Genomic DNA, 20,020 nt, shown 5'->3' with positions numbered 1-20,020 from the left:
GCTGTGGGAAGAAAGTAGAGCTAATGTTTTGAGTCTGGTAACTCTTCATCAGAATCTGCTTTCATCAAAACATCTCTAAAGTGAGAACAGATCTGACTTTAGTGAATTGGAATCAAAGACTGACAGGCAAAACCATCAGTCAGCAAAGATCTGACTTTAAGAAGGTGATTCAGGTTTTGTTGAGGTCTGTCCTTGGAAGGGGTATGGTATTGTAGACAAAACCAGAGCTGAGGAATGGCAAGAACAATTGAGAGGAAGATGAAACAGAAATTGAGAGACTGATAATACAAATGAGAATCAGCCTGAAGAAAATGAGAGGCAAAGAGGGAGTGTGAGAAGTAACTAACATAAAAAGGAATCCAAAACTCTTCTATCAATAACTAAATACTAAAAGAGTAATAAAAGGAGGGGTTAATTAAGGACCAACAAAAGGGATGTATGCAATGAGGTACTGGCATGAATGATTTATTGTAATGTGTACCACAGTACAGTGAAAAGTTTTGTTGATGAGCAGCACAGGCAGATCACAATAAGCAAACATGTGCGGATTGATAAGACTTAGACAGAGGCGTACAGGCAAGATCAATGTTAGCAAGATCAGCAACATTTGAGGGTAGAGAGACGATTCATTAGTCTAATAACAGCCGGGAAGAAGCTGTTCCTGAATCTGCTGGTGTGCGTGTTCACGCTTCCATATCTTCTGCCTGACAGAAGAGGTTGTGGGAGACCATTACCGGGTGCAATGGGTCTTTGATGATGCTGGCCATCTTTCCTCGACAGCGAGCTGTGTAAACAGAATCCATGGACAGAAGGTTCACTATCATGATGTTTTGGGCTGTGCACAACAACTTCTGTAGTTTCTTGGGTGGTAAACGAGTACTTTGTATTTATCTTTACAGAAGATGTAGATACCCTCAATCATGGTAATAGAGAACATGGCTGAGATACTCAGTGTACTAAAACTTGATAAGGAGAGGCATTAGAAAGGCTGACTGTCGTCAAAGTTGATAAATAATAATTGATGGGTTCGTTGGACTGATTCCTGAGATGGCAGACTTGTCAAATATGGAGAGATTGTGATGATTGGGCCCTCATTCACTGGGCTTTAGAAGGATAAGAGGGGACCCAATTGAAATGAATTGTATTCTAGGTGAGACCGACTGAATGCAGAGATGATGTTTCCCTTGGTTAGTGCGTCTAGGACAAGGGGTCCCAGTTTCAGGATATACAGTAGGCTATTTCAGACCAGATGAAGAGAAATGTCTTCACTCAGAGGACAGTGAACCTGTGTCATTCTCAATCACAGAAGATGGTGGAAACTGCATCTCTTAATATATTTAAGAAAGAAATAGGTTTCTCGAAGTTAAAGTTACCAAGAATTATGGGAAGGGCACAGGATTTTGGTGTTGTGATAGTAGATCTGTCATGATCTTGTTGAATAATGGAGGAAGATTGATGTGCCAAAGGACCTGCGCCTGGCCCTGTTATGTATGCTTTTATGTTATCAGGATAAGATACAATGCACTCAAAGATACCAAAATAAATAGGGTTTTATGAAATGGCAAAGGTACTAACTATAGCCTTCCAATGTTTATTTGATTGCAAGAGCACTGGCGAACATTGTGTCATGTTCTGGACTTTAGGAACATTGTGAACGCATTCGAACAGAAGATTTGAATGGAGCTGTTTTTGTAAGGTGTGTTCAGGAGGGTTTCCTAACGCAGTACGTTGACAGGCCGACGAAGGGAGAGGCCATTCTAGACTTGGTGCTCGGAAACGAGCCGGGGCAGGTATCAGATCTTGTGGTGGGAGAGCATTTTGGTGATAGTGACCATAACTGCCTCACATTCTACAAAGCTATGGAGAAGGAGAGGATTAGGCAAAATGGGAGGATATTTAATTGGGGAAGAGGAAACTATGATGCGATTAGACATGAGTTAGGAAGCATGGACTGGGAGCAGTTGTTCCATGGTAAGGGAACTATAGACATGTGGAGACGGTTTAAGGAACAGTTGTTGTGAGTGATGAGTAAATATGTCCCTCTGAGACAGGCAAGAAGGGGTAAGATTAAGGAACCTTGGATGACGAGAGCGGTGGAGCTTCTAGTGAAAAGGAAGAAGGTAGCTTACATAAGGTGGAGGAAGCTAGGGTCAAGTTCAGCTAGAGAGGATTACATGCAGGCAAGGAAGGAGCTCCAAAATGGTCTGAGGAGAGCCAGGAGGGCTCACGAGAAAGGCTTGGCAGAAGGAATCCGGGAAAACACAAAGGCATTTTACACTTACGTGAGGAATAAGAGAATGATCAAAGAAAGAGTAGGGCCGATCAGGGATAGCATAGGGAACTTGTGTGTGGAGCCTGAGGAGGTAGGGGAAGCCCTAAATGAGTTTTTTGCTTCTGTCTTTACGAAAGAAACGAACTTTGTAGTGAATGAAACCTTTGAAGAGCAGGTGTGCATGCTGGAATGGATAGAGATAGACGAAGCTGATGTGCTGAAAATTTTGTCAAACATTAAGATTGACAAGTCGCCAGGCCCGGATCAGATTTGTCCTCGGCTGCTTTGGGAAGCGAGAAATGCAATTGCTTCGCCACTTGCGAAGATCTTTGCATCCTCGCTCTCCACTGGAGTCGTACCTGAGGACTGGAGAGAGGCAAATGTAATTCCTCTCTTCAAGAAAGGAAATAGGGAAATCCCCGGCAATTATAGATCGGTAAGTCTCACGTCTGTCGTCTGCAAGGTGTTAGAAAGGATTCTGAGGGATAAGATTTATGACCATCTGGAAGAGCATGGCTTGATCAAATACAGTCAACACGGCTTTGTGAGGGGTAGGTCATGCCTTACAAACCTTATCGAGTTTTTTGAGAATGTGACTAGAAAAGTTGATGAGGGTCGAGCTGTGGATGTGGTGTATATGGACTTCAGTAAGGCATTTGATAAGGTTCCCCATGGTAGGCTCATTCAGAAGGTCAGGAGGAATGGGATACAGGGGAACTTAGCTGTCTGGATACAGAATTGGCTGGCCAACAGAAGACAGCGAGTGGTAGTAGAAGGAAAATATTCTGCCTGGAAGTCAGTGGTGAGTGGAGTTCCACAGGGCTCTGTCCTTGGGCCTCTACTGTTTGTAATTTTTATTAATGACTTGGACGAGGGAATTGAAGGATGGGTCAGCAAGTTTGCAGACGACACAAAGGTCGGAGGTGTCGTTGACAGTGTAGAGGGCTGTTGTAGGCTGCAGCGGGACATTGACAGGATGCAGAGATGGGCTGAGAGGTGGCAGATGGAGTTCAACCTGGATAAATGCGAGGTGATGCATTTTGGAAGGTCGAATTTGAAAGCTGAGTACAGGATTAAGGATAGGATTCTTGGCAGCGTGGAGGAACAGAGGGATCTTGGTGTGCAGATACATAGATCCCTTAAAATGGCCACCCAAGTGGTCAGGGTTGTTAAGAAAGCATATGGTGTTTTGGCTTTCATTAACAGGGGGATTGAGTTTAAGAGTCGTGAGATCTTGTTGCAGCTCTATAAAACTTTGGTTAGACCGCACTTGGAATACTGCGTCCAGTTCTGGGCGCCCTATTATAGGAAAGATGTGGATGCTTTGGAGAGGGTTCAGAGGAGGTTTACCAGGATGCTGCCTGGACTGGAGGGCTTATCTTATGAAGAGAGGTTGACTGAGCTCGGTCTCTTTTCATTGGAGAAAAGGAGGAGGAGAGGGGACCTAATTGAGGTATACAAGATAATGAGAGGCATAGATAGAGTTGATAGCCAGAGACTATTTCCCAGGGCAGAAATGGCTAGCACGAGGGGTCATAGTTTTAAGCTGGTTGGTGGAAAGTATAGAGGGGATGTCAGAGGCAGGTTCTTTGCGCAGAGAGTTGTGAGAGCATGGAATGCGTTGCCAGCAGCAGTTGTGGAAGCAAGGTCATTGGGGTCATTTAAGAGACTGCTGGACATGTATATGGTCACAGAAATTTGAGGGTGCATACATGAGGATCAATGGTTGGCACAACATTGTGGGCTGAAGGGCCTGTTCTGTGCTGTACTGTTCTATGTTCTATGTTCTATTAGAGAAGGTGCACAGAAGATTCACAAGAATGGTTCTATGGATGAGGAACTTTATTAACTTATCTAGTTTGGAGAAGCTGGGACTATTCTCCTGATGTGAGGAAAAGGTTTGATCGAGGTGTTCAAAATCATGAGCCTGGACTGAGTGAACAGGGAGAAGCTGTTTCTGTTGTTGGGAGGATTGAGAACCAGAGAGAACTGATTGATGGCAATTAGTAAAAGAAACAATGGCAACAAGAGGAAATTTCATTCAGTGAGTGGGGATCCAGAGGACTGTATCTGAGAGGGTTTTCAAAAGGAAACTGGATAGGCACCTGAAGTAAAATATTTCAGGACAACAACGAATTGAGAGGGTGTGAAGGAAGGTTAGGTGAGGTTATAGCTGTGTGAGTTTGTCTTGCAGGCAGCTAGCACGGACTCACCTGAACGGGCTCCAGTGCTGTAATCATTCTATGGTTCAATCACGACATTTCATAATTACTTCGTTGTTCTGAGACCGTCTGAAAGCCGGTTCATAATTACAAATTCTTTACATTGCTATATCTGTTTTTCAAATGAACCCAAAATCCTGTCCTCATCAGCTTTCCCTGGCAATCTGCTCCAGCTGTTCAGCATTCTTCTGTGTCAAGAAATGGAGATAATAGGTTGTGGAGATGTCGGTAAATCATTGTGTCTCTGAATATATTCTTGTCAAATCAGTCAGAACTACATACATGTGTAGCAGATGAAAAGCAATTTAATCTTGATTTACAACGAACATCAAGTATATCAGCAAGACAGCATCATAAACTGTAGCAGCAAGTCACTGTAAGGCAGTGTTAGTGATCAAAATTCAATTGTTGTCTCTTTCCTAGAAGCTAGATCAACTGAGTTTCCTGTCAGGAAATAATTCACCACGACTTTCCTCTTCCTTAATGTCCTTTCCCATCACTTGCACAAAAGCTCTGGTCATAGCTGTTCACTGCTACCCAACCTTAACACACACTTAAACTGACCCCTTTGCAGAATTAACAGTCTGACTATTTGGTCTCAGTAATCTATTCCAACAAGTTTCATCTCCTTATCCACTTAGCATACACAGTCAGACTTACAGAAGAGCCTGAACACTGATCAAAGTATTATAGCTTAGAGCTATGCTCAGGCATTTCTCAAATAGTAAGTGCTGTTTTCCACGGTTATAACACACTCAGTAACTTTATTTGATATAAAACTCAAAGTATTACCCAGCAGGCTTCGTCTCTTCCAATTCTGTAGCATGATCTATGCCACTTCCTGGATTAACTCTTTCCATTCTAATCTGTACCATTCACAGAATCAGAGGTGTTATGGAGCAGAAGGAGGCCATTCAGCCCTAAACATCTGCATCAGCCTTTGAAATAATCTTCAATACCTAGTGGCAACCTCCAACTTTTCCTCAGTCCCCTTCCACATTATTTTTATTCAAGTGATTGTTCATTGTCCTCTTGAATGTCTCAACTGAACCTGCCTCCACCACAGTTCCAGGTCACACATTCCAGACCCCAACTACTCACTGGATGGAAAAAAAAATTACTCACATTCAACTTCATAAAGATCACAGGATTAACAACATAGTTTGTATTTATACTGATCTTTCAATGCAAAATGCCCTGAAGCACTTTACAGAGGAATTAGGTAAAATGGTTGCCACTCAAAAAGAGATAGTTGGAGGAGTGACTTTTCTGGAAGACCATAGGCAAGCAGAGATAGCTGGAGGAGATCACTGTGGAGCTAAAGGTATTTATGAGACAAGATGCACAAAGGATTTAATAAACAGGAGAAACACAGCAACAGAGATAACAAGGTGTAGTTTTCATTTTCTGTAGAAGGGTCTAGGCCTGAAATGTCAGCCTTCCTGCTCCTTTGATGCTGCTTGGCCTGCTATGTTCATCCAGCTCGACACCTTGTATCTCAGATTCACCAGCATCTGCAGTTCCTACTATCTCTGAAACACCGCAACAGGTAGGTTTCATATAAAAATTTAAGAATGTAAATAAATTCAGTAGATTGTGATGTCTTTTGTTGAAAGAAAAGTCCAGCAATAAATGAAACACAATTTTCTGGTAAACAGCCCTACATACAATTATTATCACAGTCAAATTTACAGCTTATACTGTCTGGAGCATTGGAGAGAGTGAGTAGGAAAGAGATGCAATGTACCTTTGAATTTTGCTATTTATTTCATTGTTGTGCAAAATGTGAATAAATAATAGTTTATAAGGAACAGAGGCAAAGTGAAAAGTAAAGAAAATGGTATTAGGTTTACATTCCTGAATGTAGGTACAATCTGTTCAAAATGAGATGGATAGTAATCTTTGTGCTCCGATTCAGTTTTCTGGGTCACATCAGCTTTTGCTTTATTTTGAATATTTCACTGCAGAGTGACACCTTTGCTGATTTTGATGCAATGACTGATCGACTCTTGGATGAAATTATCCAACATATCCATCTCTACAATCTGACAATATCCAGAATAAGGTAAATGTACACAATTCTTACTTTGTGCAATGTTTCCAACCGAGAAAACAAAACGCATGTATGTAACTAAATAGTCAAAATCGTTTAATTTACATGTTTAAACAAAAATAAAGTTTAGACATAGCTTGTAATAAAGCCAATCCATATTACATATTCAGCAGGATGATTCTATTTTTAAAAGTCACTAAATAATGTTCTCAGTGCATCTTCCTTTTATTTATTGGTACATCTGTAGGAACATCAAAATGAGACCTAATGTTTTGAAGATAAACAAAGTTTTTCTTTTCTTTAGGATAAAGCAAAAAAAAGGCACATATCCTTAACATAATGAAGTGTCAAGAGAATCAGAGATCTTGGATGGAGGTTTATAATGCTGGATACTGATATGCGCTGGGTCAAAATCTGTGGTTTGGGCTTGGAACCTCATTTAAATTGGACTGATAAAGCAGAGCTACATGCAGGGTGACCCTAACATGCTTACTGGCAATGGAGATATTCAGATTCCAAGCCACCACATCACTGGTCAAGTACAAAAGGTAGCGTCTGGGAGAGGAGAATTCTGCAATCAGAAAGGGGAGTGTAAAAATCATGGATGGAGGGAGGGAGGGAGAAAGCAAGTGAGAGGAAGATGAGCTTGAGTGAGAAGCGAGCAACTAGGATGGATGAGGGGCAAATGGAAGGTAGTCACCAAGCATCCTACTGATTCCAGCACTCATTCAGTTTTCTTTTAAGTGCATACTGTTTGCACCGCACATTGATATGTTATCCTGAATGCAACTGGGGACAGGAACATAGAACACAGAACAGTACAGCACAGTACATGCCCTTCAGTCCATGATGTTATCCCAACCTATTGTCCTACTCTAAGATCAAACTACCCTGCATATCCTACATTTTACTATCATCCATATGCCTATCTAAGAGTTGCTTCAATGTCCCTAAGCTTGTAAAATCCCCAGCAGCTATGTACTTTACAAAATGTGATGTCAAAAAAAATTCATCTGAATAAAATGTTCAACTCTATCCTAAGTAAGATGATACAAAGACCTTGCTGTTATGGCCCAAGAAAAGGAACAACAAAAATTGTTACAGTATTAAACTGTTCTGTAAAATCTTTCTTGGAGAACTGGGTGCTTCGTTCAAGCTTTCAAATGTGCAAACGGATGCAAGCCCATCATATGAGATCGAAGCTTCTTTATGCTGTTGCCTGCAGGTATGCTGTGAAATTTGAGCATGGACAGTTTTAATCTAGGCCTCATTTGGTGGTCTCCATCAAGTAGGTGAGAGGTTCTATCATTTTGGAAGTGGTGTCACTCCACTAATCTCCTGAACTTGGGCATTCTGACATGTTAGAATAGAGTACAAACAGTTTTACTTTGCACATAAAAGTGACAGCTCAGGATATCTGCGAGAGACATAAGGCATGATGATTTACAGAAGGTTTCCAAATAAATGGGGCATGTGTTTCTCCTGACCCAGCCACTCCTACACTTTGGCTGCAGTTCAGGTTGTGTACTGAGTTCTTTACAAACAGTTAAGCATTCCACCCAGTTGCACTTTTGCCAGGCTTGGTAACACTACATTCCAGTGCAACAATAGTGTTGGTAAAGTTTTTTTTGCCTCAATCCTGTGCGATATAAGGCAGTTTATCCAGCAGTATTGATGGCACAATCAGTGATTGGGATCTTTGTCTCTGCTTTGAAATTGTTATGTCTGTGATATGAGTGCTGTTGGATCAACTGTTCCCATTTTTTGAAAAAAATCTCCCCTGCTACCCCATCCAACTACATGTTTTCTCCCTTCCTCCTGCCCATTTAGAATAGACCAACACTTTGAATGCAACAGCGAGCCGACATTCTACTCTCTCATTACCTAACCTGGGCAGTATTGCCTGCGGAAAAAAGTGTTCTTAAACTTAAGGATTGCTTCTCCTCTTCACGAACGCAAAGTTTGGGCAAACAAAATAGTAGAAAGTTAAGAAATAAGTGCACTGATCTGTAGCAGCTATGCTTTGTTGGACAAAGCAATATATTAAAAGAAAGAAATTAACTGCACTAATGCCTTTGGGAAGAATTGCCATCAAATTGTAGTGAGCCAGCATGTCCTTCATCATAAAGTGATAGCTCATAAAAATCATTTCGCGTTACAGATTGTCTAAAATGCTCTCCCCACAAAATGTTTGCCTCGATTTACCGACCTTTCCCTGCAGATCCTCCATGTCCCTCTAGAGACAATACCAGGCGGACATAATAGATCATATCCAATTCACTTGGCAAATGATACACTCTCTGTAATTGTTGAGTGCGGACCTGCTTGAAAAGAAAGGATATAAGCTTTGAAACACATACGTAATTAACTAGTTCCCAGCTGTGACTCATTTCTTCCTTCCCTCTAAGGAGAAGGAAAAGAACAAGTTTCAAAATGGGTTTTTTTTTCACAACTGCAGAGTAATTGTCAGCAACTGCTTTTGCCAGGAGATTACACTGTACTCGTTCTTGCTGATTTGTTGTCAATCGCAAGCCAGAGAACATCTTTAGTTTAAAATTACAAGAACGGGGAAGAGTACATTTTGTTCGGAGTGCTGCCTTCTTTTCAATTGGAAATCAATATAAACCATTCTTTCATGCCTTTCCATAAAGGCTGAGAATTTCACGAGCATCATGCCTATTTTTAGGAACTAATGCAGCTTGCAATGTGGCATTCCAAATTTATTCAAAACCAGAAGTGTACTGACATTGCACACCATATTGATACATGTTAAATAATAGCCACCCCCAACCCCTGCCCTCCATTAATTGCATTTCTGGAAGTCTAACAAACAGTCTTATAGACTTGGGAAGGCCAATAGTTTGGTGTTTTTAAATTTGTAAAAAAAAGTACTGAACATACAACTAAAGAAGGGGGATGGTCATTCCAGCTCAATGTTAAAGTTATATCCATCATTCTCCCCAGCCACCCACTAGCAAATTGATTACCACTGCCAGCCTGTTAACTCAGCCTTTAATGGTCATTCCATCATCATTGCCTCTCTTCAGTTTAACAGTCTTTCTGATGGCTGGCTTCAGTGTAAATCCTCTTCCTAAGTAAGTTCCCCAACAGCTCCCCGTAGATGCTGCTTGGCCTGCTGTGTTCATCCAGCTCCACATTTTGTTATCTTGGATTCTCTGGCATCTGCAGTTCCCATTATCCCCGTAACTCACTTGTTTCTTTTAAATGAACCCTGGGGCCCAGTATTGGGTTTACCTTGAAGCTATCCATTCAGCCACAGGGATCGTTCCTTATGCTCTTGTGCTCAGCTGCTGTCAAACTGTCTCGAAATATCTTGGTCACAATTTCAAATTATAGATGCACTGGTCTGGAATAACTGGAAAATCCCAATATGTGTACATTCCAAAATGCACAGCCGACCCACTGTGTGACCTTGCCTGGGTCTTTTGCTTTCTTCTTTTCTTGGGAGTCAGATTCTCAGTATATTTTGCAAGCATTGAAGTCTATGAGGAGATGGCAGGTATATGGGTGAGGTGGTTAGAAAGTAGAACGTAGCAGCCCAGCTCTCAAATTCATACCACCTCCTCTGTTGAATTCGTGCCCCTTCATGCCACCATTCCATAACCCATCAGTTTGCCCATATGATCCTGTGCCCCCTCAAATCTCCTAATTATTTCGTGCATAGCCTTTTATTCAGTATGTACAATATATACAGTCCTTAGGACTTATGCTGTAAGATTGAGTATGAGAACAAGGGTGTATTGCAGTGCTGGAACAGAACATATGTGAGACCACATCTCGAGTATTACGTGCAGTTCTGGTCTCCTTATCTGAGAAAAGATATACTTCCCATAGAGGGTGTGAAACAAAGTCTCATCAAACTGCTTCATGGAATGGTCAGCCAATTGTATGATCAGAAACTGGGAGGACTGGGCCTGTATTCAGTGGAGTTCAAAAGATTGAGAAAGGATCTCATTGAAACTTATAAAATTCTGACAGGGCTGGACAGACTAGATGTAGGGCTAATGTTTCCCCATGACAACACTTTGGTTCAATGATTTTAACAGTCAGAATAATGATCTGACAAGTTGATAATACCCACAATTTAAAAACATATTCTGATTGATACTAGAAGGAAAAACAAAAAAACCTTCCAGTTTAAGTGAAATCCTTTAGGGACCAATTAGTTTTCTAGACAAATAAGAGATCACATCAAAGTTTTCTCCAATAGTCGGCCATTCTTAGATTAATAGACTATCTGTTGAGCTGAAATAATTAGAAGGTTTTGAAATCCAACCAATCATTCAGAATGGTTAAAAGTGCTGTTTTAAAAAAGTTTCCAGCTACATTGCTTTAAATTAATATGATGTCAACAAAAATTGCAAACTTGCAGCAAGTGTAAGTAGTCTGTAAGAGCTTCTATAACTATGTGAAAAGAAAAAGATTAGTGAAGACAAATATACACCCTTTATAGTCTGAAACAGGAGAGTTAATAATGGAGAACAAGGAAATGGCACAGGAATTGAACAACTACATTCACAGAAGAAGACACAAATAATTCCTGATAAGTGCTGGGTAAGTAAGGATGTTTTGCAAAGGAGGAATTGAAAGAATTAGTTTTATTTTAAAATAAGTACTGAAGAAAATTGTGGGCCTCATAATATACATGTCAGGATACTAAAGGAAATGGCCATGGAAATTGCAGATGTGTCATTTGTCGCCTTCTAAATTTTTGTAGATTCTAAAAAAATTCTGGCTAGTTGGAAGATGGAAAATGGAGCCACATTATTTAGAAAAGGAGAGAAGGAAGAAACTATGAATTACTGAGTGGTTAGAATAATATCGATAATCGCGAAAATACTAGAGTCTGTCATTGAGTATGTCATTTCAGGACGATTAGAAAATACGAACTGTATTACAGAAAATCAACGTGGAGTTATGAAATGCAAATCATGTTGGACAAACCAACAGGAGTTTATTTTGAAGGTGTACAGGCAGAGTGGATATGGGAAAATCAGTGGATGTGGTGTATTAGGATTTTCAGAATGATTTTGTTTAAACTGCAAGATATGGTACACAATGAACCATATGGGATTGGTGGTAATATTGGTTAGCAGACAGAAAACAAGGAAAACGAATAAATAGTTCATTTGGGAATAGGGTACTGCAGGGATCAGTGCTTGAGTCCCAGCTATTCACAATATTTATCAACCATTTGATGGAATATTTACAAGTTTACTGATGATATAAAAGTAAGTGTGAATAGTGAGGTGGGCGTAAAGAGGCTACAGTATAATTTAAGCAAGTTAATTAAATGGGTTGATTCGTGGCAGATGTAGTGAGGCATGGATAAATGTGAAGTTGTTTGCTTCAGTAGGAAAAGCAAACTGGCAGACTGTTATTGAAATGGTGACAGATTGGGAAAAGTTGATGTACAAAGGAATCAGGGTGTCCCCACACTAGTTGTTGAATGCAAGCAAGCAGTTAGGAAGGCAAATGGCATATTGACCTCCATTGCAGGAAGATTGGGTACAAGAACAAGGATGTATTGCTGTGACTGAATAGGGAATAAGTGAGACCACATCTAAAGTATTGCGTGCAGTTTTGGTCTCCTTATCTGAGAAAAGATACACTTCCCATAGAGGGAGCACAACAAAGGCTCATAGAACTGATTCATGGAATGGTCGGCCAATTGTATGACCAGAGACAGGGAGGACTGGGCCTGTATTCAATGGAGTTTAGAAGACTGAGAAAGGATATCATTAAAACATATCAAATTCTGACAGGGCTGGACAGACTAGGAGTAGAGGTAATGTTTCCCCTTGGTAGGGGACCAGAACAAGGAGTCACAGTCTCTGGATAGACCTTTTGCCAGTTTGGATTGAATGAGGAGCAAGTTTATAATTCAGATGGTAGCAAACCTGTGCAGTTTTCTGCCAGAAAAGGCTGCGAAGGTGAAATCACTGAATATATTCAATAAATAAATAGACAACTGGAAACTATAAGTGTGAAGAAGTGTGGCTTGAAGATGGAGAATCAGCGATGATCATACGGATGGCAGAACAGTTGCGATGTACTGAATGACTTGCGTGTGTTCCAATGTTTAATGTTTCAATCTGTCCTGTTTACATTTCAAAGCAAAGCAGAATGTCTGTTAGTGGAAGGGAACAGGTGGCATATTGTTTTCCAACTTACAAAGAACAGAGCTTTTTACAACAGCCAATTTAATCCCATCATAAAACTTGGCCATGATATCAAGATGCTGGTATTGGACTGAGGTGTACAAATTTAGCAGTCACATGAAACCAGGTTATAGTCCAACAGTGTTTGTTTGAAATCACAAGCTTTTGGAGCATTTCCCCTTTGTCAGATGAAATGAGAGGGAGACACACAGGCACAGAATTTATAATCAGGGAGATCAAAAGACCATAAAAATGGTGTGAGTAGAGTGTTGACAGGCAGAATAATAAGTCTCTGCAGGTGATCAAGAGTGTCAGACAATGTGAGTAAAGTGTTAACAACTGAGTTAAAAGTGAAGAAATTACCTATAAGCTGATTAGTTGAGGCAGAGAGATTATTTTTTAAAAAAGGCGGTGTTAAGAGACAAATCAAATGACTGGAATTACATGATAGGTGTAAGAGTCGAATGCTGAGGGTCAAACCAAAGTAACAAATAATCCAAGAACTCTACAAATTAATTAAGGTAGAGAGATCATAACAAGTTATCAAGGTGATGGTGTCGAAGCAGGACAGTAAGGAAGATTTTACAAATACAGTACAGTACAGTGAGGTTACATGTCGCATGACATGAACCCTAGGTCTTAGTTGAGGCCAGCTTTGCATTCACTTTCCATTCAGCTGATGACACTCTACTCACACTGCCTGACACCCTTGATCACCTGCAGAGACTTATTATTCAGCCTGTTGACACTCCGCTCACACCATTTGTCTGGTCTTTTGATCTCTCTGATTTTAAATTCTGTGCCTGTATGTCTTCTCCTCTCTTCACCTGACATAGGAGCAGCACTACGAAAGCTTGTTAAGCTATAGCCTGGTGTCATAGGACTTGGCAACAGAGGCTGACAGGACCTCCTTCTTACCCTCTATCTCCTACACTTTGCCCATTGGAAAACATTCTGTAGTGTGAGACAGCGCTTAGACAATGATGGACTACAGAAGGGTCAACTTGCATTTGCTGGACAGATTCCTTTTTGAATCATTCTGAGTTAAAAACACATCTACCTTAGAATGTGGCATCTAATAGTTACAATTAGACTTACATTTCAGCAAGTTTACAATTCGTCAGAATAATTCCCTAGTGGTCACAAACTCTCTGCGGGGATACATTTTTATTCAAGGCTTCCGAAACCGACAACAGCACGAGAAGAATCCTTGAGAAGAAATACCATTTTCCTGTGGAACGCATAGTGATGACCCCAAATAAGCCCATCTTACAGAAATTGTGTGGGATGATAAAGGCAGAGGAAAATTGTTCTCCCAGTAAATGAAACGCTAAATTCAGCAATTTGGTTGACTTTGAACTGCCCTCTGGGCAATTAGGGATGGGCGACAAATGCTGCCTGACCAGCAACACCCTCATCCGCTTGATGAATAAAGGAAAAAAAAACTCGCAAAACTGTCGGAGAAAGTAAGAACTGCCAATGCTGGAGTCAGAGATAACACAGTGTGGAGCTGAAGGAACACAACACAACGGGCCAGGCAGCATCAGAGGAGCAGGAAAGCTGACGTTTCAGGTCGGGACCCTTCTTCAGAAAAAAGGGTCCCGACCCAAAGTGTCAGCTTTCCTGCTCCTCTGATGCTGCCTGGCCTGCTGTGTTCATCCAGCTCCTCCACACTGTGTGTTATCACGAAAACTGTAGCCCAGTATCCTCTGGTGGACCATATTCACGACACATGTGCAGGTCAGAACATGAGAAACCCCCTGCAGGTGCCATCATATGCCTAGTATATGTATTCCACAGATACTGAAGTACTCAGTTGTGCCCACTGAATAAACTTAAGGAGGAGATAACTGTTAAGACAATCACTAATTAAAAAATGTCAATAGAGAATGGGCAGGAATGTGGAATTGTGGCCCAGATGAGATCATTATTAGTAATAGAGTAGGCTCAAGAATTCTCAAATGTTAGTAACATGCTTATGAAGGATGTTACTACTGATGGAGTTACCTGTACAGGTTTGAGTGGCTAGATTACGTACAGCTGTTCCTTGATCTTCTGTTCCATCTGTATATAAGGCATTTAATTGAAATTTAACAAAATAGACTTGTCCCTGATCTGGAGAGAAAGAAAACACCAGTTACTTATTATTCAAGTCCTTTTATATTCATGAATTTTGTTGTTGTGTATCCTTTCCCTGTAGCCAGTTATCCCTTACTTCAGGTCTTTTGTCTCTTGAACCAATTGATCTGTTGATAAAAATGTAAAACATACAAAAATTGTATCTTGATTGTTAACCTATCTGTTTGCTTTAAGTGAGAGAGAGAGAGAGAGATAATGGGAACTGCAGATGCTGGAGAATCCAAGATAACAAAGTGTGAAGCTGGATGAACACAGCAGGCCAAGCAGCATCTCAGGAGCACAAAAGCTGAAGGGTCTAGGCCCGAAACGTCAGCTTTTGTGCACCTGAGATGCTGCTTGGCCTGCTGTGTTCATCCAGCCTCACATTTTATTATCTTGGATTCTCCAGCATCTGCAGTTCCCATTATCTCTCTCTCTCTCTCTCACTTAAAGCAAACAGATAGGTTAACAATCAAGATACAATTTTTGTATGTTTTACATTTTTATCAACAGATCAATTGGTTCAAGAGACAAAAGACCTGAAGTAAGGGATCACTGGCTACAGGGAAAGGATACACAACAACAAAATTCATGAATATAAAAGGACTTGAATAATAAGTAACTGGTGTTTTCTTTCTCTCCAGATCAGGGACAAGTCTATTTTGTTAAATTTCAATTAAATGCCTTATATACAGATGGAACAGAAGATCAAGGAACAGCTGTACGTAATCTAGCCACTCAAACCTGTGCAGGTAACTCCATCAGTAGTAACATCCTTCATAAGGGTCTAGGCCCGAAACGTTTGCTTTAAGTGCCCTGGGTTTCATCACTCCTCACTTAGAGGAAATACTAATGTTCCTCTAACTTTCTCCACGGTTGATTTAATTTGCTTCCAATGCTTCATCTCTAACGTCCGCACTCTTGGCATTTTGTTTTGAACCTCTGATCTGCTCCAGATCCTTTATTTTTTTTGGCTGCTGATCTGAGAGCAGGTTTTGGAAATGTGGAATCCTGCTTTTAATCAAACGGTGGAAGGACACTAACATAATGGATTCAAGCAGAAAGGAGGTGAAGTTTCACTTGCGTCAGTAAATTCTTCACAAAGAAAACACAGATTCAATTCTGGGCATGATGTGGTGTTGAGTACCACAAAACAATTAATCATCTGACACAGAAGGATCTGAATGCACTGAGTTGTGGGTGTTGGGGTGCAGACTGGTTGAATTCTTGTTTCTTTCTGAGTAGATTATAAGTCAAACAGCATCCTGGCCTGTATCTTGTGAACTCAGCTCCGTAAACACGAAAGACCAGAATTTTGTCATGACAGCAGGTTTCACCATCATAGTGAAAATGGCCATTTAAATTACCTTCGTACCCCACTGAAGTGGGAATTTAGTAGCCCTGGATTGTAACGCCTGACCTATGTAGATTGTCTCTGGTATGAGCAGGTCAGAGCTTTGCAGACTTGTTTGAATAGCCAGGGTAACCCGTTAGAGAGGAAAGGAGTCCTCGACAAATTTTTAAAGCAGGTAAAATAGTAAAACAGTGCATAAACAAATTGCCGACAAGCTCATGGAACTGGCAGCAGTTCTGACAATATTGAACTGTCAGGATTTTCAGAAGCACCTGTCAACAATTCTTTTTGGAACTGTCGAGAGTGAGAGGTCCTGCCAAAGCATCCTGTTGTGTGCAGCTGTCAAATATATCAGAGGGCACTGGAAAGAGGAACAGTTTCAAAAAGAGTTGAGAAGTCGTCTGCCAAGGGGAGCTGTGAAGATATTTAAAATTTCTGGTCTGTAACTATATGAAAAAAGTGATGCAGTATTAAACATAATCATTTCTTGCCAGTTCACTCTGTTGCCATAACTATGAGGGTTTACATTACTGGGTTGACACTGCATGATTGGTTTTGCAACAGCTCATTAATATACTAAGGTCCCTGCAATTTATCAGTTTGATTGACAGCTATAAATTGTAAGAGACTCTTTCAGGTGGGGCAGTAATCTGTTTATGAGGGAATTGTACATTGCATTGAACATTTATTGTTATAAAGCTCCATCTAGCTGAAGGAATGTAATGATTGTAAAAGGGATTTTATGCATGACTATTCTTTTTTCAATATACTGAATTCTATACACAAGCCTCAAACTTTATTCAGTTGAAAATAATTTTGTCCCATTTCTGCATGGGTCCTGAGTTCCATCTGTGGTTCACACTGCAGGTGTATGTTCAGTAGTTTCTATTTGGGAACCATGAATTGGTATTAAGTTGGCATAGGCACTGTGAAGCACCAGGAGCTGAGGAGATGTTCCTTGCGTTTTTATTCTTTTTGTTGTAGTTATACAGTGTGGTAGCACTGAGGCAGGTCTTTCTCCCAACCTGCCTCTGCAGCTGGCAGCCTGCACTCCCATGCTGGGGTCGTTTGACCTCCTCCCAGATAGCACCATCTCCCTAATATGAAAATCCAACCTCCAGGGTCAACTTTTTCCCAGGTTGGGTTTGGGGAGCCAGGACATGTTCCAATTTACACTCCAAGCCAAGGACTGAAATCTGGAGTGAAATGCTTGTTGTAGCCACAGTCAGTACCGAGAACAGCTATCCAAGATGTGCATTACAAAGGGGGGCAACTTAAATGACCAAAGACCTGAAACGTTAAATCTGTTTCTTCATCAGTGGATGTTGTGAACCCTGTTGAGTACTTCTTGCTTTATGGCTTCAAAAATGATGTTATTGAATCGCGGAGTTGGACTTTACGATTGAAGCTGCTGCAATGAAGGTGTAAAATAATGTGGTGACCTTTCTCACCCCCAACTCATCTCTGATCTCATAGTCAGCAGAAATGCCATCAGCCAATCCATCAACCCTTAGATCCTTTGAGGCCCTTATTGACCACTAAGTAAGACAATAAGACATAAGTGCAAAAGTAGCCCATTTAGCCCCTCACATGAAATTATTCAATGAACTCACGGATGATCTGATAACCTTCCTCTCCACTTTACCACCTTTTCCCTTTTACCTTTGATTCCCTGATTGAAAGATCTATCTATCTCAGCTTTAAATATGTTTAAAGACCACTGCCTCAACAGCCCTCTATGACACAAAATTCCACAGATTCACTGCCCTCGGAGAAGAAATTTGTCATCTGTGTTTATTTTGAGGTAGGGGGACCCCATATTCTGAGATTGGACCTTCTGTTCCTAAATACTTACACAAGGAGAAACAATTGTTCGTCAACTACCCTGCCAAATCCCCTGAATCTCCTGCAGGTTCCAATAAGATCCCCTGTCATTCTTCTAAATACCAGTGAGTGCAAGCCCAACCTACTCAACTTTTCCTTCATAAGGCAGTTCCTACATACCTGGTATCAGCCCAGTGAGCTTTGTCTGGTCTGCCTCTAAAGCCAGTATATCCTTCCTAAGGTAAGGGACTAAAATTGTTCCCAGCATTCCAGCTAACAAAGTGTGAAGCTGGATGAACACAGCAGCCAAGCAGTATCTCAGGAGCACAAAAGCTGACGTTTCGGGCCTAGACCCTTCATCGGAGCTTTATGCCCGAAATGTCAGCTTTTGTGCTCCCGAGATGCTGCTTGGCCTGCTGTGTTCATCCAGCTCCACACTTTGTTATCTTGGATTCCCCAGCATCTGCAGTTCCCATTATCTCTCTCCCAGCATTCTAACTATAGTCTGACAAGTGTCTGGTATAGTTTTAGCAAAGCCTCCCAAGTTTAATATTCCATTCCCTTTGAAATCATGGCCAGCATCTTAATTACCTTCTCTACTTCCCAGTGAACTTGGATGCCAACTGTTTTCAGGATGAAGAACTCCTCATATCACTCTGTTCAATAGCTTTATGCAGTTGTTCTCCATTTGAATAGAGTCTCATTCTGCACCTGCCTTTTTTGTGTGGGATAGGTAAATGGAGGCAAGGTAGATAACCTGGCAGTTATTCTGTGCAGACTACTGTCATGTAGGAAAGGGAGAACTTCCTTTAAAGACACACCCTGTGAAAATTGGAGGGATCACTCCACCACCACAAAGTCAAAATTTAACCGCCCCTTCCTCCAGCTTCTCTAACCCTGTTTCCCACACTGCTTACTATCTCTCACTGAGTTTGCACAATGTGGCCCATCAGTAAATGCCAAACTTGGGCTCCAACTTTCTTCTCCTCAACATGTGGAGGTGCCGGTGTTGGACTGGGGTGTACAAAGTCAGAAGTCACACAACACCAGATTATAGTCCAATAGGTTTATTTGAAAACACAAGCTTTTGGAGCATAGCCCCTTCATCAGGTGAAATGGCTGATAAATGGGCTGTGCTTTGAAAGCTTATGATGTGAAATAAACCTGTTGGACTATGACCTGTTGTTGTGTGACTTTTGACTTCTCAGGGACTGCTTGTAATTTCAGCCATGGCCACCACTTGATCATGGCGCTGTTGAGGCGGTTGAGCTTCTAGCCGACTGCATTTTCCAAGATAGTGGGAACTGCAGATGCTGGAGAATCCAAGATCATAAAATATGAGGCTGGATGAACACAGCAGGCGAAGCAGCATCTCAGGAGCACAAAAGCTGACGTTACGGGCCTAGACCCTTCATCAGAGAGGGTGAGGGGGTGAGGGTTCTGGAATAAATAGGGAGAGAGGGGGAGGCGGACCGAAGATGGAGAAAAAAGAAGATAGGTGGAGAGATTATAGGTGGGGAGGTAGGGAGGGGATAGGTCAGCCCAGGGAAGACGGACAGGTCAAGGAGGTGGGATGAGGTTAGTAGTTAGATGGGGGTGCGGCTTGGGGTGGGAGGAAGGGATGGATGAGAGGAAGAACAGGTTGGGGAGGCAGAGACAGGTTGGACTGGTTTTGGGATGCAGTGGGTGGAGGGGAAGAGCTGGGCTGGTTGTGTGGTGCAGTGGGGGGAGGGGACGAACTGGGCTGGTTTAGGGATGCGGTGGGGGAAGGGGAGATTTTGAAACTGGTGAAGACCACATTGATACCATTAGGCTGCAGGGTTCCCAGGCGGAATATGAGTTGCTGTTCCTGCAACCTTCGGGTGGCATCATTGTGGCACTGCAGGAGGCCCATGATGGACATGTCATCTAAAGAATGGGAGGGGGAGTGGAAATGGTTTGCGACTGGGAGGTGCAGTTGTTTATTGCGAACTGAGCGGAGGTGTTCTGCAAAGC

General features: G+C 41.5%; 1 protein-coding gene across 4 annotated transcripts in view; it reads left to right on the top strand.

Annotated features, from left to right (window-relative positions):
* fam135b (family with sequence similarity 135 member B) overlaps positions 1-20,020 on the top strand; it is a 365,288-nt gene that overhangs the window by 314,404 nt on the left and 30,864 nt on the right. For all 4 annotated transcript variants that reach the window (XM_048529329.2, XM_048529327.2, XM_048529330.2 and 1 more), the window contains one exon: positions 6,462-6,559. In XM_048529329.2, coding sequence (XP_048385286.1) covers positions 6,462-6,559 — 98 coding nt within the window. The remainder of the gene's footprint in view (positions 1-6,461; positions 6,560-20,020) is intronic.

Source organism: Stegostoma tigrinum, chromosome 5, assembly GCF_030684315.1.
Source record: "Stegostoma tigrinum isolate sSteTig4 chromosome 5, sSteTig4.hap1, whole genome shotgun sequence".
In the NCBI taxonomy this organism is placed as follows: Eukaryota; Metazoa; Chordata; class Chondrichthyes; order Orectolobiformes; family Stegostomatidae; genus Stegostoma; species Stegostoma tigrinum.
Note: the sequence above shows the minus strand (reverse complement) of the source record. Positions and strands in the feature narration are given on the sequence as shown.